General features: G+C 42.3%; 1 protein-coding gene across 1 annotated transcript in view; it reads left to right on the forward strand.

Annotated features, from left to right (window-relative positions):
• The window catches only part of bmpr1ba (bone morphogenetic protein receptor, type IBa), a 102,113-nt gene that overhangs the window by 66,318 nt on the left and 22,529 nt on the right, over positions 1-13,266 (forward strand). The window contains exon 3 of the mRNA XM_033620363.2: positions 1,604-2,026. Coding sequence (XP_033476254.1) covers positions 1,921-2,026 — 106 coding nt within the window. The 5' untranslated portion in view covers positions 1,604-1,920. The remainder of the gene's footprint in view (positions 1-1,603; positions 2,027-13,266) is intronic.

The raw sequence follows: 13,266 nt of genomic DNA on the forward strand, positions 1-13,266 counted from the left end.
CCCGTTTCCACCGCAGGAACTTCGGGGTAATTTTACGGGGCCAGGGCCGTTGGTGCAAGTCCCTGCCTCGGAGTAGGTACTCAGAACGGCCCCGAAAAACTCCTGGCTGGGGCTTGGGGATTACTTGGTGCTGATTGGATATACTCGGGATGTGATGTCAACAGAAAGCGGCAAAATAGCCCGCATTTTTAAAACTCAGCAGACAAGGGTTAGCTCATTCATTGCTTCAGTAACTCAATAAACGGTCCGTAAAAAAAATATTTTTTCCAGCGGATATCTTAGTTACAACATGATTGAGCTAGCAAAGCAGTTTTGTGTTGCTATGTGTGGTATTTATTCAGTTATGGGAAATCACGATGTCTAGAAAGCATCAGTGGCTGCAGCTGACAGGGACAGCTAACAGCAGCAGCAAAGCTAGCATCAGGATGTCATCTGTTAAAAGCCTCCCGTTGTCGGATACGACATGAAACTACTCCAGTTAGCTCAATCATGTTGTAACTAAGACATCCACTGGAAAAAATTTTTTTTTATTGAGTTACTGAGTATTACAGACACCGCTAAGGGCTAACGGCTAACAGCGTCCATATGCCCCTACGTCACCCCCATAGACATATATACGTATATATGTCAATGGTCGCCCCGGTCAAAATGGTCGCGCAATGATTACGTCACATCCAGAGCCCGGTAACTTTACAGGAACCTTCCTCCTACTCCGCTCTCTCTCTCAGTGGAGACACGGCGGTTGAGAGGGCCGAGCGAGAGGACGTTCCTGTAGTAGTTCCTGCCCCCCAAATAGTACCAGGAACTTCTTCAGTGGAAACGGGCCTATTGACACCCCTGATGTAGAGAGACCAGTCTGACAAACTTTGGTGCAGTACTTGTGTATCAGAATGAACAATTGAAATTCGCTCAGTTTTAACACACAAGTTGGCTCTTACTCTTAATTACTATGTCACTCTGGCTGCTGATGAAGATGTGCATAGGGCAGTTCTTAAAGTGTTAAAACTGGTGACTGTTACTCTGTAGAAGAGCCTCCGATACATTTGCTGAACACATACTGGTCAAATATCCACTGTGCATACACAACTCAGGACCCACTGTAATGCTGTAAAGGACGGTGATTGATATTTCTGTCATGTTTGAATAAATAATGTGACTGTGGTTGTCATTTCTTTGTTTATATCTTCTGCAATGGTTTTTCAATCCTTTATCTCCACATGTTACTGCTACAGAACCATCTTTATAGTCTATGTATAGCTTTAATCAACTCTTCATCCCACTTTCCTCTCGTTCAAAGACTTCATGCAGAAAATGAAAAGTGGAAATGGTTATCTGTAAGCTGTTAAAGGCGCTGAATCCCACAGATCCTGCTGCTTGTTTTCAATATCCTCCTCACCCTCCTACTTTCCTCCCTCATACTTTTCACTAAACCCCATCTTGCTCCTGTCTGCCCCCTGCCCCCGTTTTCTTTCCACCCGTGTCCTTCCACCCTGTGTGTGCGTGTGTGTGTGCATGTGCGTGTGTGTGAACAGGTCAGCCCTCCCCACCAGGCAAGTGAAGTAAACTCCCCTTTTTTGCCCCTCTCCCTCTCTTTCTCTCTCAGCTGGGCTGCTACTGTCAGACCGGGTTGGAGGACAATCAACTGCAACTGCTGCTGCCGCCGCTGGTGTGTTTTGTGTGGTGTGGACTTTCTCACGTTGCGGTGGACACACACTCTCACACACACACAGGAGCTTGCATGCCCGGTACTCCCCCTCCCACCTCCGTCTCTCTCTCTCTCTCTCTCTCTCTCTCTCGCTCTCTCTTTCTGGCACATACATACACACACTCAGAGGAAGAGGCAGTGTGTGAGCGGCGGACCCTGTCGTGTGGAGTGTATTGAAGAGTGGAGAAGAGAGGAGCAGAGCGGCAGACTCTACCATGCCAGTGCAGGGAGAAAGACTGAAGCGCTGTGTCTCTCTCTGTCTCTGGAGCCGGAGTCCTTTGCTGCTGCTTGGACTGTTCTCTCTTCACGCACAGGCTCACGGTGAGTTACTGCAAAACTTTTTTCTACTCCTCAACACTGTGGCTGGTTTTTACTCAAGCTTTGCTCTGAAGTTGCTCTGATGCAACTCATCAGAATGTCTTAGATTTCCTTTTTTTTAAACTTTGAAAACTGAAGTCGTGAGCTCTCCTTACTGCTCTCTTTACTCTGTTTCACATCTTGCATATTTTGTGGATACATGTGTGTCACTTTAAAAAAAGTTGGAGCTCAGATCTGTGCTCTGCAGAGTCTGTGAGCAGCTCCTGAAGTTTGTCAGTTTAAGAAATGGGCTCCAGAACATAGCAACTGATGTACACATGACCCTGAACGTAAGACATGTATGTGGTTGCTTTACATCAGGGAATCAGTCATGTTTAACGTTACATGTCGGCATCACAGCAGCGTGTGTAGGATTTGATCAAGGCCAGCAGCTCCAAAAAGTCCCGGCTGAGATAGTCTTAAGCATTTCATTCTCCAGTTAGTCGTCAGATCATGAGGTTTTGGTAGGGCAAGCTTTATATTTTGCCTTTTTGTTTGACTGATAACAGCGAATTTGAGACAAGAATTTTCAGATTTTCAAACCTACTGACTACACAAAACGAAATTGAGTTATCAATGAGTTGAAGTTATTGATTATCTGATCACCTTCAGTTTCACACTTGTTAGAAGTTCCACAGTTGCTCTGACATTTAGTTTCATATCTTCAGTCACAGTGTATTCGCTGTTTCCTTCCAACAGACAGAGAGATATATTGCCATGGACCAACATTGTTACTGTCAGCCGCATCAGCCACTTTTGTCCGTGACCATGTTTGGTATCTGGAGTGTGATTGGCGAGGTGTTGGAGAGAGAACGTGTCAGATTTAATAGTCTGTTATGTTTAGTGCTGTGATGTGTGTCATTAAGGTTTGACACTCTGCCTCTGTTGTTTTTCCAGTGTATAGGTTTAGCCACGGCACAGCAGTGCAGCTGATTCTCCTGATTTAAAGAGAGTCATTATTGAAGGAATTTAAATGATAGTGTTTGTGCTGTTATGTTCAGAATACAGACTTGGAGAGTTGTTATGAGTGACAGTATCGTGCATATTTTTCTTTTCTCTCTTTATTGTTGGTCTATTTAAAGTCATTGGAGGTTGTTTCAGCTGGGAGCCCTGAAGTTAAGCCAGCAGAGGCTCATACTTCATACTCAGTGTGCTATGTGCTGAGGTCGTCCTGCGACCTCTGGCTGCATGTCACCCCCTCTCTCTCGTCCATCTTTCCTGTCATTGTCACGGGCTGAGTCGGCTTTCCTATGGAGTCCATGCTGTGCTACCCCCTTCTTTTGATTTACTCTCTCTTCTTCTAGACACTGTTTTGTCATTTAAAAGCAAGCCTCAGAAGGAATAACAGGCATTTTAAATGCTGTGAACATTCAAATCTTTGCAGCGCATTCGAGTACACATAGACACACGTATAAAAATCGCTCGAATGTTTTGGACTCATGGTTACACTGACTGCTCTGTCCAAGAAACTGCAGAACAGCTGCCAAAGAAGAAGACATATGTGAAATCTGACATAAAGTTGGACCCCTACCAAGGTTTTTTTTCTTGTTTGTGTTATGCTCCCAGTGGGTCTTTACCATCTAGAATTTAAATATATAAATTTAATATTTAGATCATATTATATTGGAAAATGTATGTTGTCTTTATGCTTCCAATTTCAGTTACACTTTGTGTCACTGCAACTGCTGCAAATGGGACATATTATAAATGAGACATTTCTAGAGCCTTCACTCCTATTTTTTCCAAATTACTAATCTCTTGGCTCAGTTTTTATAAGTTAATAAATTTTTAAAAAGCCACACTATTATTTAAACTCTAAGAATATTGCTTTGTTTTGCATTTACCAAGAAAAGAAAATCCCCTAAAAGCTTGGGTGCTTTCTCTTTCCACGATAACTGACCAAGCTGGACCTCAGCAAAATGTCCAGTGTGTAAATGTGGATCAACAAATAACTCGAGCCTGTTTATTTCTCAGGTTGAATCAGGTGTGCGTAAGCCGTTCCAAATACTTGAAACTGTATTCAAATTGCATTTCGTCCAAGGCCCTGTTAGTAGCAGCTTTATTCATCAGCTGACACGCAGTTGATTGATTGGACCAGCAACAGGCTCATTCATTGGTTGTCACACAGATGATTGATTGTCCTGGCAATAGATTTAGATGTGACGCAACAGGCAAATGTTTGTTTCTTGGAAAACTGTATGAAAAAAGATGGAGTAGATAGAGAAAGAGGTTTTTATTTTTCGGGACTGTCTGTACCTCACTTTCTCTCTTGCATTTTTCCTTTTCCTCGCTGTGTTCTCCCAGTTTCTTCCCGCTTGCTGGATGCTTGGTAGAGTGAATGGGAGACAAGACCTGGTCAGCTAGTGTTTCCTGGTCCTGTAGCCACAGGTGAACTGGAGTCATTACAGGTTTTAGACAGGCAGTAGGCAGCTACGGTGTTGTGTCTGCATGAAGGTCACAGTTTGCCCTACAGCACGTCTAGGCCATTGTCTCAGACAAATAAAGGACGATGTGTTCATTATTCCTCAAGGAGAAATGAGAGCATAGGGAATGTGCATACTTATGCACACTTTATAAATCACACACATGCACATACACACACACACACACACACGGATCTTCTATGACCTTCCACCTACGCCAGGCTGCAGCCTTCACTGTGAGTTCTGGGAAGTGAGGAGTGAGCGTGATAGCTTACATTTCATTGTCCTTGGTGGAAATAAGCATCGCTGTATCAGTTTTCACAGTCAAAGCTCTGCCAGTTGCTTTGCTTTTGTCACTGCCCGCTAATGAGACTCTGTTGCTCTCTGCAGATTTGTAGGTTTTGTTTTAACAGCATAAAACACCCACTCAATTTTGAGCCAAAATAATCTCCTCACACATGCTGTTGTTTGACACCATATTCTCCGAGCACTGAGAACGTGCTGAGCCGCTCCTCAGCTCACATCTCACAGCGATCTGTTTTTAGTTTTCATAAAGTTGCTGGCAAAAGTGTTGCATTCTCATCTCTCTGTCTCTGTGTGTCACTGAACACCTGCTTGATGATTTCAGGTTTTACTGAACTGATGTTTTCCTCACACAAGGACAGAGTTCCTCAAAACTGTTCCTGTGCAAAAGAGACCAAAGGAAGAGTCTTAATGTTGAATGCTGTGGTGTCTGATGTGAGTTTTGAAGGAAATCAATAGGCTGTGCAGGCAATACACGAGGCAGACTGCATGCTCTGTTTGCATTTATTGTCACCCATAATGTAATTGATGCATCTCATCACCTCAAAAATATTCAGTTTAGTCTGTTCAGTGACACAAACGATGAGGATTCACAGGGGCACTTAGCTCTCAGGAAGTCATTGATGAAACTGTTATCCTTGTGGAAAGCTGACTCAGACATTTCTGAAAAAAAAAAAATAGTTTTCAGAAAAGCCAAGCAGAAGGCATGAGAGCTGACTCACTGTACCAAACTGCTTGTATCTCCTTCTGCTCCTCAGTCTCAAAGCTCATGTTAAGCTCCCTGGCTGGAATGAGATACCTCATTAGAACTAAAGATCTGCTGGCTGTAAAGCTGAAACGCAGAGGTAAGGTGTTGCTGCCGCTTTGTTGGTGTCCTGAAGTAAACTCACACCTTTCATTTACCTCTTAAGTCTTTTCTTTAACACAGCTGGGCCCCCAAACTGTGGTCTACCCCTGAGAGTGTCTGTACGACTGAGGGTTAACAAGATGGGACCCAAAAGGCTAATGTGGCAGGAGTTGAGAATAAAGGGGTTCAGTGACAAAGCAATGACATAAATATGAATCCCTGATATACGATATTTGACACAGGTCTTATGTTGTGTGTTTGAAAAGAAAAATGTAATCTTGAAATGACCTCTAAAAGGTGGAAGGTAAGGAGAAGTGAGGAAAGTTAAGGACTGAGGGGTATTACATCCTGTAATGGATACATATCCAGTAACTTCTATCCCAGTCAGATTACCGGTCTGGCCCTGACTTCTTAAGACACAGCTGGAGCAGGGGAAGTTAGATTGTGTGTGTGTGTGTGTGTGTGTGTGAGAGAGAGAGAGTGAGAGGAGTTAGCGAGTGAGAAAGAGGGTTTTTTTTAATACAGAGACTAAGCAATGTTTTTAAGAGTCTGTCTTTGTGTGTATGTTTGGTCATTTGTGAGACATGGAAAATTGATTTCGTATGTAAAGTAAACATGTAAAAGAAATATTTTAGTATTTTTTGGCACTTCTATCAGAAAAAATGCACCTAGAAAAAACTAAGTGGAAAAATTTTACAAACCTTTACTTGATAAACAACAAGAGAAATTCATTTCACATTAATTGCCTGACATTTTGTTTTCAGGTGCACTTGTTCTGTAGCTATACTGTTGTGCTGGTGCTTAAGTTTGCAGTAGTTTTATTGAGCTAGTTTATAGCTGTTGCACAGTGGCTGTTGGGGAACTGGTTTAAAAGCAAGTCATACTTTGTTCTTAAATAATTAAATGAGCTACTTTGTATGATGTTTTTGTGGGGATTGCCCCACAGCTTTCACTTCTCATGTCACAATCCAACGTGGCGGTAGCTTAGCTGAAATGGCGATGGCTAGCAGTGCTAGCCATGCTAATGGTGCTAACAGCACTAACAGTGCTGACAGAGCTAACAGTGTTAACCTGGCGGGTATCTGGTGGGTGGGCGCTACACATCTGCAATAAACTGATCTACAATAAATGCCTTATGAGTGCAGAGCTGCAGTTACACCTCCAAAACACTACTTGACGTTGTGGTTTCTGTGAAGTGCTGTAAAGTTTAGTTGATTCAAAACACTCCCAAAACACACATTAAACACACATTAAACATGGCTTGATAGCAACAATTTCAAACACAAGTACACAAATCAGCTTCATTATAACTGGCAGCATTCACAGACAAAGCATTTGTCTTTTGCTGGTCACATTTTCCCCACAAGTACAACATGCTAATGCTTTTAGCACAAGCCTATGGCATTTTACATTGTGTAAATTTACCTAGCGGCGAGTGGACTTTTCCTCTACTCATATGAAGCCAGGATAAATCGCACACTTAAAATGCTATTTTGTGGAGGCTTTATTGTCTTCACAATTTACTGTTGCTTATCTGTGAAATTAAAGTAAATAAAAGCTTTGTTTCCACAGAGGGAAATGGTTTCAGCTTACAAAAATAAACAGGAGGTCTGCGACACTGTGACGTGTAGTTACATTTCTAAGGAGGTGCACACCAGGCTATGACGTATGCTCTACATAGACGCAGAGCCACGCTGTAGGTGCGGCATGGATTTGACGTAAAAGTATAAATCCTGCTTTATATGCAATAACATGCACAAACGGCTGGCCCAGCTAGCAAAATGAAGAACAGAGACACTTGGACCACAACACACACAGAGGGAGTGTTACTTCATTCTCTGCTCAGGATACCATTACTCCACTATATCTTTACAGAGCAAACAGTAGTTTGCCACTATATTATCTTTAAAATCTCATGTACAGAACCTTTAAGATGTTGTGGTTATTGTGACCCACAGTCTTGATACTCCTGATAGTGTTAGCTGAGAGCTCTTGGCACAGCACAACAAAACACAATACAGTGATGGACAGATAACAGGTGAAGCAGAGCAGAGCAAAGCTGGCTGTCACAGCCGCAGTGCGCTGGGACTATAAGGGCTTAGGGTTTTCCATGCACTCGCACTCCCACCCCATAATACCAACCCCTCCACCCGCTCTCAGCCCCGGAACAATTTTGTTTTGGAGGAAGGGTAGAGAGTAACTGCACATTGTTTTTGGCGTGTGACCTGGATTTGAGAGTCAAGACAGGTAATATAGGGTCTCTTTACCCTATTTGACCTGTTTCTATACCTTCTAAGGTATAGAAAACACAACAAGTCTTTGTTTCACATGGATATACAAATATGCTGTCATGTTTGTTGTGAATCACCTCATGACCTTTCCAATGGTATTATAATTTAATGTATAAGTTAACCACATCACAGGAAAGGAAAGCAAAGAAGAGAGTGAACGAGTCAGCTACTTTAAACGTGGCAGTGAAAAATGATTAAATCCACAGGCTGTAATTTCGGGTCATACGTGGCTGTCAGGATGCCCACTTTTAACCAAATGGCTTTGCAATACAGACAAGCATCATACGCTATGATAGGTACCTAATGGCTGTCCAGATGGGGGTAGATGATGTGTGTGTGTGTGTGTGTGTGTGAGCGGGCCTAACCGACAGCATGTTTGTCCAGTGAGATAATACAGAGGAGGCCTGGAGCCGCTGATGGGTGATATGTGACTAAGTTAATGGGAAGCTAATCACACGGAGGAGACAGTGGGACGCATACAACTATAAACACACGCGCACACTCGCACACAAAGCAGGGACACGCACATACGCACACGCTGATACATGTAGGGATGTGTCCTGGTCATGGATGTTTAAGGAATACACACTAATGTCCACATTCCACACATTATCCACACATTAATAGGAAATGCATTAATATCCATTCACAGCACACACACACACACACACACACACACATACAGAGTACATGAATACACACATACTGTATACACACGCACACATACGGGCTGTAAATGGATGGAAAGTGACTGTTTAAGCCTGTGGAGATGACTGAGACGCCACAGACCAGAACTCTGGGAAATAAACACATGGCAGCTGTAATGTTAACACCATCAGCCCTCCCTCTACACACAAACACACACACACACACACATTCGCAAAAACACCACACGCACACACTTACATTTTCTCCACTCCCACAGGCACACAGTGAAGCACTCACCTACACACAGATTAGTTCTCAATCTCAGTGGTGGATGTTTAAATTCAGATTTTGTTCACTTATTATTCTAAGCAATCATTGTCAGCGGCTATTAGTTCTGTGTGACCATGATTGTGTGTCAAAGTCATGTGTGAGTATGTGTGAGTGTGTGTGTTTTGATTGCTTCCTGAAAGAGAAATTATAGTTTGTGGTATCTTACTACACCCTCCCTGTGCATGTGTGTTTGCTCAGTGAAACTATCAGTGTTTGATATGCATATTGTGTGTCAGAACCACAGACACACAAAACTGCATCTGTATCAAGGTTTAAACCATTCAAAGCAACATAACACACATTTGTGTTTGGCGGTGTGGCTTTGCTCCTGTGATGCTCCGGAACAAATCTCGACACAGACTTGACTCATGAACTCATGACCCCCCTTGGCAGAGCCTGGGATTCATGAGATTTTAATGAAAATGAACACACATTGAGTGAACACACGCTGTGGTTAGAGGGAGTTGACATCGTTAGGAAGTAGCAGTGTGGAGCACAAGTGTAGACAGACTGAATGATGATCAAATCTCTTTGTTAGGCAGTTGTTATTTTTGAGATTGCAGTTTGATAAAACCTTAAACTGAGTGAACATGTGTTAAAAATGGCTTTAATAATTAGGGCTGTACCTGGCTCAGTATTATGTCTGTCAAATCAGATGCCTTCATCTCACTCAGACTCACCCCTGGGTCTGGATCCACAGCAACATGTACCAGAGAGCAGAGTCAAAGCGAGGAGCGCTCATTCGGCAACTTAAGCAGGATTTATACTTCTGCACAGAATTGACGCCATGCCTACGGCGTAGGCTCTGCGTCGACATAGACCCTACACTGTACCCTAGCCATAGCCTGACGTACACCTACCCAGAAATGTAACCACACATCGCGGTGATGCAGACCTCCTGTCTATTTTTGTAAGCTGAAACCATTTCCCTCAGTGGAAACAAAGTTTTTATTTACTTTAATTTCACATATAAGAAACAATAAATTTCGAACCATTAAAGGTAGGATCTGGAGGATTTTCAAACAAAACAAAATATAGACATATACAAATGAAATCCTGCTTAATCATCACCTATGGGCCAGAGTCCTGCACGGGTCCAGTTTTCAAGATCCACCCCGCCCCGACCCGGCGACATACAAACCTGCACCCGAACCACAAACCTGCGCATCAGGCCAATTAGTACCGCAACCCGGTCCGACCCGTTGAAACACGACCTGCAGCCCGACCCGTAACCCGGATTTAAAGTAATCATTTTGGGTCATATTGGCTGAATACTGAACAGCATATCGCCAGTGAGTAAACAACAACCTGAATGAAGCAGCTCTCACAATAAAAACCTGACTTCAGCTCCATCATCAACCCTCTGTGTTCTTCTCCCATACGAGTGTAAAAGCACTCGTTTGTTACGTTTAATGCTTTCAAACGTAACAAACGAGTGCTTTTACACTCGTAAAAGCACTCGTTTGTTACGTTTAAAAGCACTCGTTTGTTACGTTTAATGCTTTTAAACTTTTAATCTATGTAAAGGAACTTTACATGTATAGCCTAATAATAGACTTACTTTCTGTCCAGAGCGACGTTCAGCAGTTATGAGCCGTCACGTGTTTTTAGGATCCATCGAGGAGAGAAGTAATCCATCAGGGAAACACTTCAGAAACAGTATAAAGTGATAGTTGTACGTTTTATCCATTTATTTCTCAAATACCTAAATAATTATTTACTGTTTTGGAAGCAGCGCTTGTTAGACAGTGGCAGCCATGTTGATTCTGTCGTCCAATCACAAATTGTGTTATTAGATGGTGAAATGCGTGTAAACAGCTGAACCAATGACCATTGCGAAATAGCGGAGGCGATCCTCAGAGAGTAAATAATGATCAAGATAGTTATCAGTAGTTTACCGAACTAATGACTGATGTGTTTATCTAAAACCCGCGATCCGACCCGCATGTTATTTTTTCCACCCAGATCCGAACCCGGGAAAAAATGTTTTTTTAAAAACCACCCGCAAATCAGCTGGTACCCGACCCAGTGCAGAACTCTGCTATGGGCTTCTACTCATGTGTGGTGGTGACTTTGTTTGCAGAGCTCCTGCCCTTTAACTGTATTTTGATGTTTTTGTGAGCTCGGACCGCTTCTGGGCGGAGATTTCCCCAGCCAATGAGAGAGCGCAGGTGCTGTGCCCGAGCGTGTCCGAGCGTGCACCAGCGCGAGCCTTGCCTGAACCTTTTCTGTGAAGCCTTCTTCCGTACCTCCGGGCTCCGTACATCCGGGAGAGTTAAGCCTGATAGGAGGGGCCAAATTTGAATGTGTGTTTACAAACAGCAACTGGAAAATCCTCCAGACCCTACCTTTAAAGCCTCCACAAAATAGCATTTTAAGTCTTGTGTGTGATTTATCCTAGCTTCATATGAGCAGAGGTAATCTTGCTAGGCTAATTTATGCAATGTAAAATGCCATAGGCTTGTGTTAATAATGTTAGCATGTTATATTTGCTTGGAAAACGTGTTTAGTTTAAGACAGTTGTTTTGTCTGTGTACCTGATGAGCTCTAATGGAGCTGAATTCTGTAACGTTACCTTTGTTAAATGTTGCTGTTGTCCCTGGCTTCATAGGAGTAGAGGAAAAGTCAGCTAGCTGCTAGGCTAATTTTTACCATGTAAAGTGCCATAGGCTTGTGATAAAAATATTAACATGATGTATTTCTGAGGAAAATGTGTCCAGATAAAGACAAATGCTTTGTCTGTGAATGCTGCGAGTTACAGTGAAGCTGATTTGTGCACTTGTGTTTGATATTGTTGCTATTAAGCCATGTTTAATGTGTGTTTTGGGTGTGTTTTGAATCAATGAAATTTTACAGCACTTCACAGAAACCCCGCCGCAGACTAATGTTTTGGAGGTGTAACTGCAGAGTGACACAGACACACCACTGCACAAGTATAAATGCTCACAATGGTGTAGGCTACGGCGTAGGGTCTGCATAGAGTTCACACACAAGTATAAATCCTGCTTTATTCTGTGGACAGAAACAATCCTAAGAGTACGCTGCATAATGACTGACAAAAAAAAAAAAAAAAGACTGCTTGACTTAAAGAATCTCAATCAGTTTAAGTGTTTATTCGCTACCACAGTCCACGAGTGAACAGGGTGCAAATTGGTATGAAAAAAAGTGGAATGGTGACGTGTCCATGGGCAGCACAGGATATCTGAAAGTTCAAAACCAAAAACAACTGATCTTGCTATCTGGCCAGATATTTCTCCAAGGCTTCATCCCTTCAAGATAGTACAAACTGAAGGTTGGAAAAGTCGTTTGGGGGCCAACAGAAACACCTTTCATGTTACAACTAAGATCTTAACAGCTTGTGCCAGAGGCCTCTACACTGTAATTTACCAAGGTCAAAAACAACTAAAAGAGAGTTCTTACATTTTTACTATATCTTCCTGTCTAAGCATCAAGTACCAAAACAGCTTGACCCTGGTTACTGTGTATGTTAGGATACTGTGAGCCTTGTAGACAACTTAATCAGAGCATTCACTGTAATCAAGCAATTTGTGGGCACTAACTGAATGAAGTTTAACTTGTACACTGAATATTTGGAAGCTGTATTTGCAAACTGAGCCATTGCTTTGTGGACTACATTTACATTAAGATTTTTTATTAGGATGACATAAACTTATAAAATGGAGAGGGTCACATTCAGATATGGATCGTTCAATAAGTTTACTTGATCATTTTTCTGGCAATACACAAAAAGTTGAAAACATTTTGTGTATCGCCAGACAAATGATCGGTTAACTTAGTGGGTAACACATTTCTGAGTGTGACCCTCTCCTTTTTATATGAATATATGCATTTAGGATAATGTGCAAGTTGGTCAGATCACAGTAGCAACCTTACAAATAGTGTGAGTATGATCACATAAATGCATCGTCATCATCCTCCTACAGTGCCCCCTCTGCACATCTCCCTCCATTCACGAATCACTTCTGTGTCCTTAATGCTTTTCTGTGTTGTGTATTTAAAGTTTGTGTTACTTGGATTGTTTATTTAAGGAAATGGTGCAGTTCATGTGCTTGAAGTGGGACAATATCTCACCCTGCCAGTCCCTGCATACCGTGTTGACCACAAGACGAGCAACAACATTGCAACAGTGTTTATTTAAGTGAGGAGAAGTCTGATTAAAACAAAAGGATGGTTATCTTATATCTGTGTTATATTGTGTAGCAAATATATTTTAGATTTTTGTAAATGTGTTAGAAAAGGAGCTGAATCTGTGAGGTCAAGTTATCTTAAAAAGACTGACTTTTGTCAGTAGTTTCAATAGTGTCCCTCTTCTTTTTGACTGGTATCTGTCTGGCTCTGACA

The sequence above is a fragment of the Epinephelus lanceolatus genome, chromosome 9 (genome assembly GCF_041903045.1).
Source record: "Epinephelus lanceolatus isolate andai-2023 chromosome 9, ASM4190304v1, whole genome shotgun sequence".
Classification (NCBI taxonomy): Eukaryota; Metazoa; Chordata; class Actinopteri; order Perciformes; family Serranidae; genus Epinephelus; species Epinephelus lanceolatus.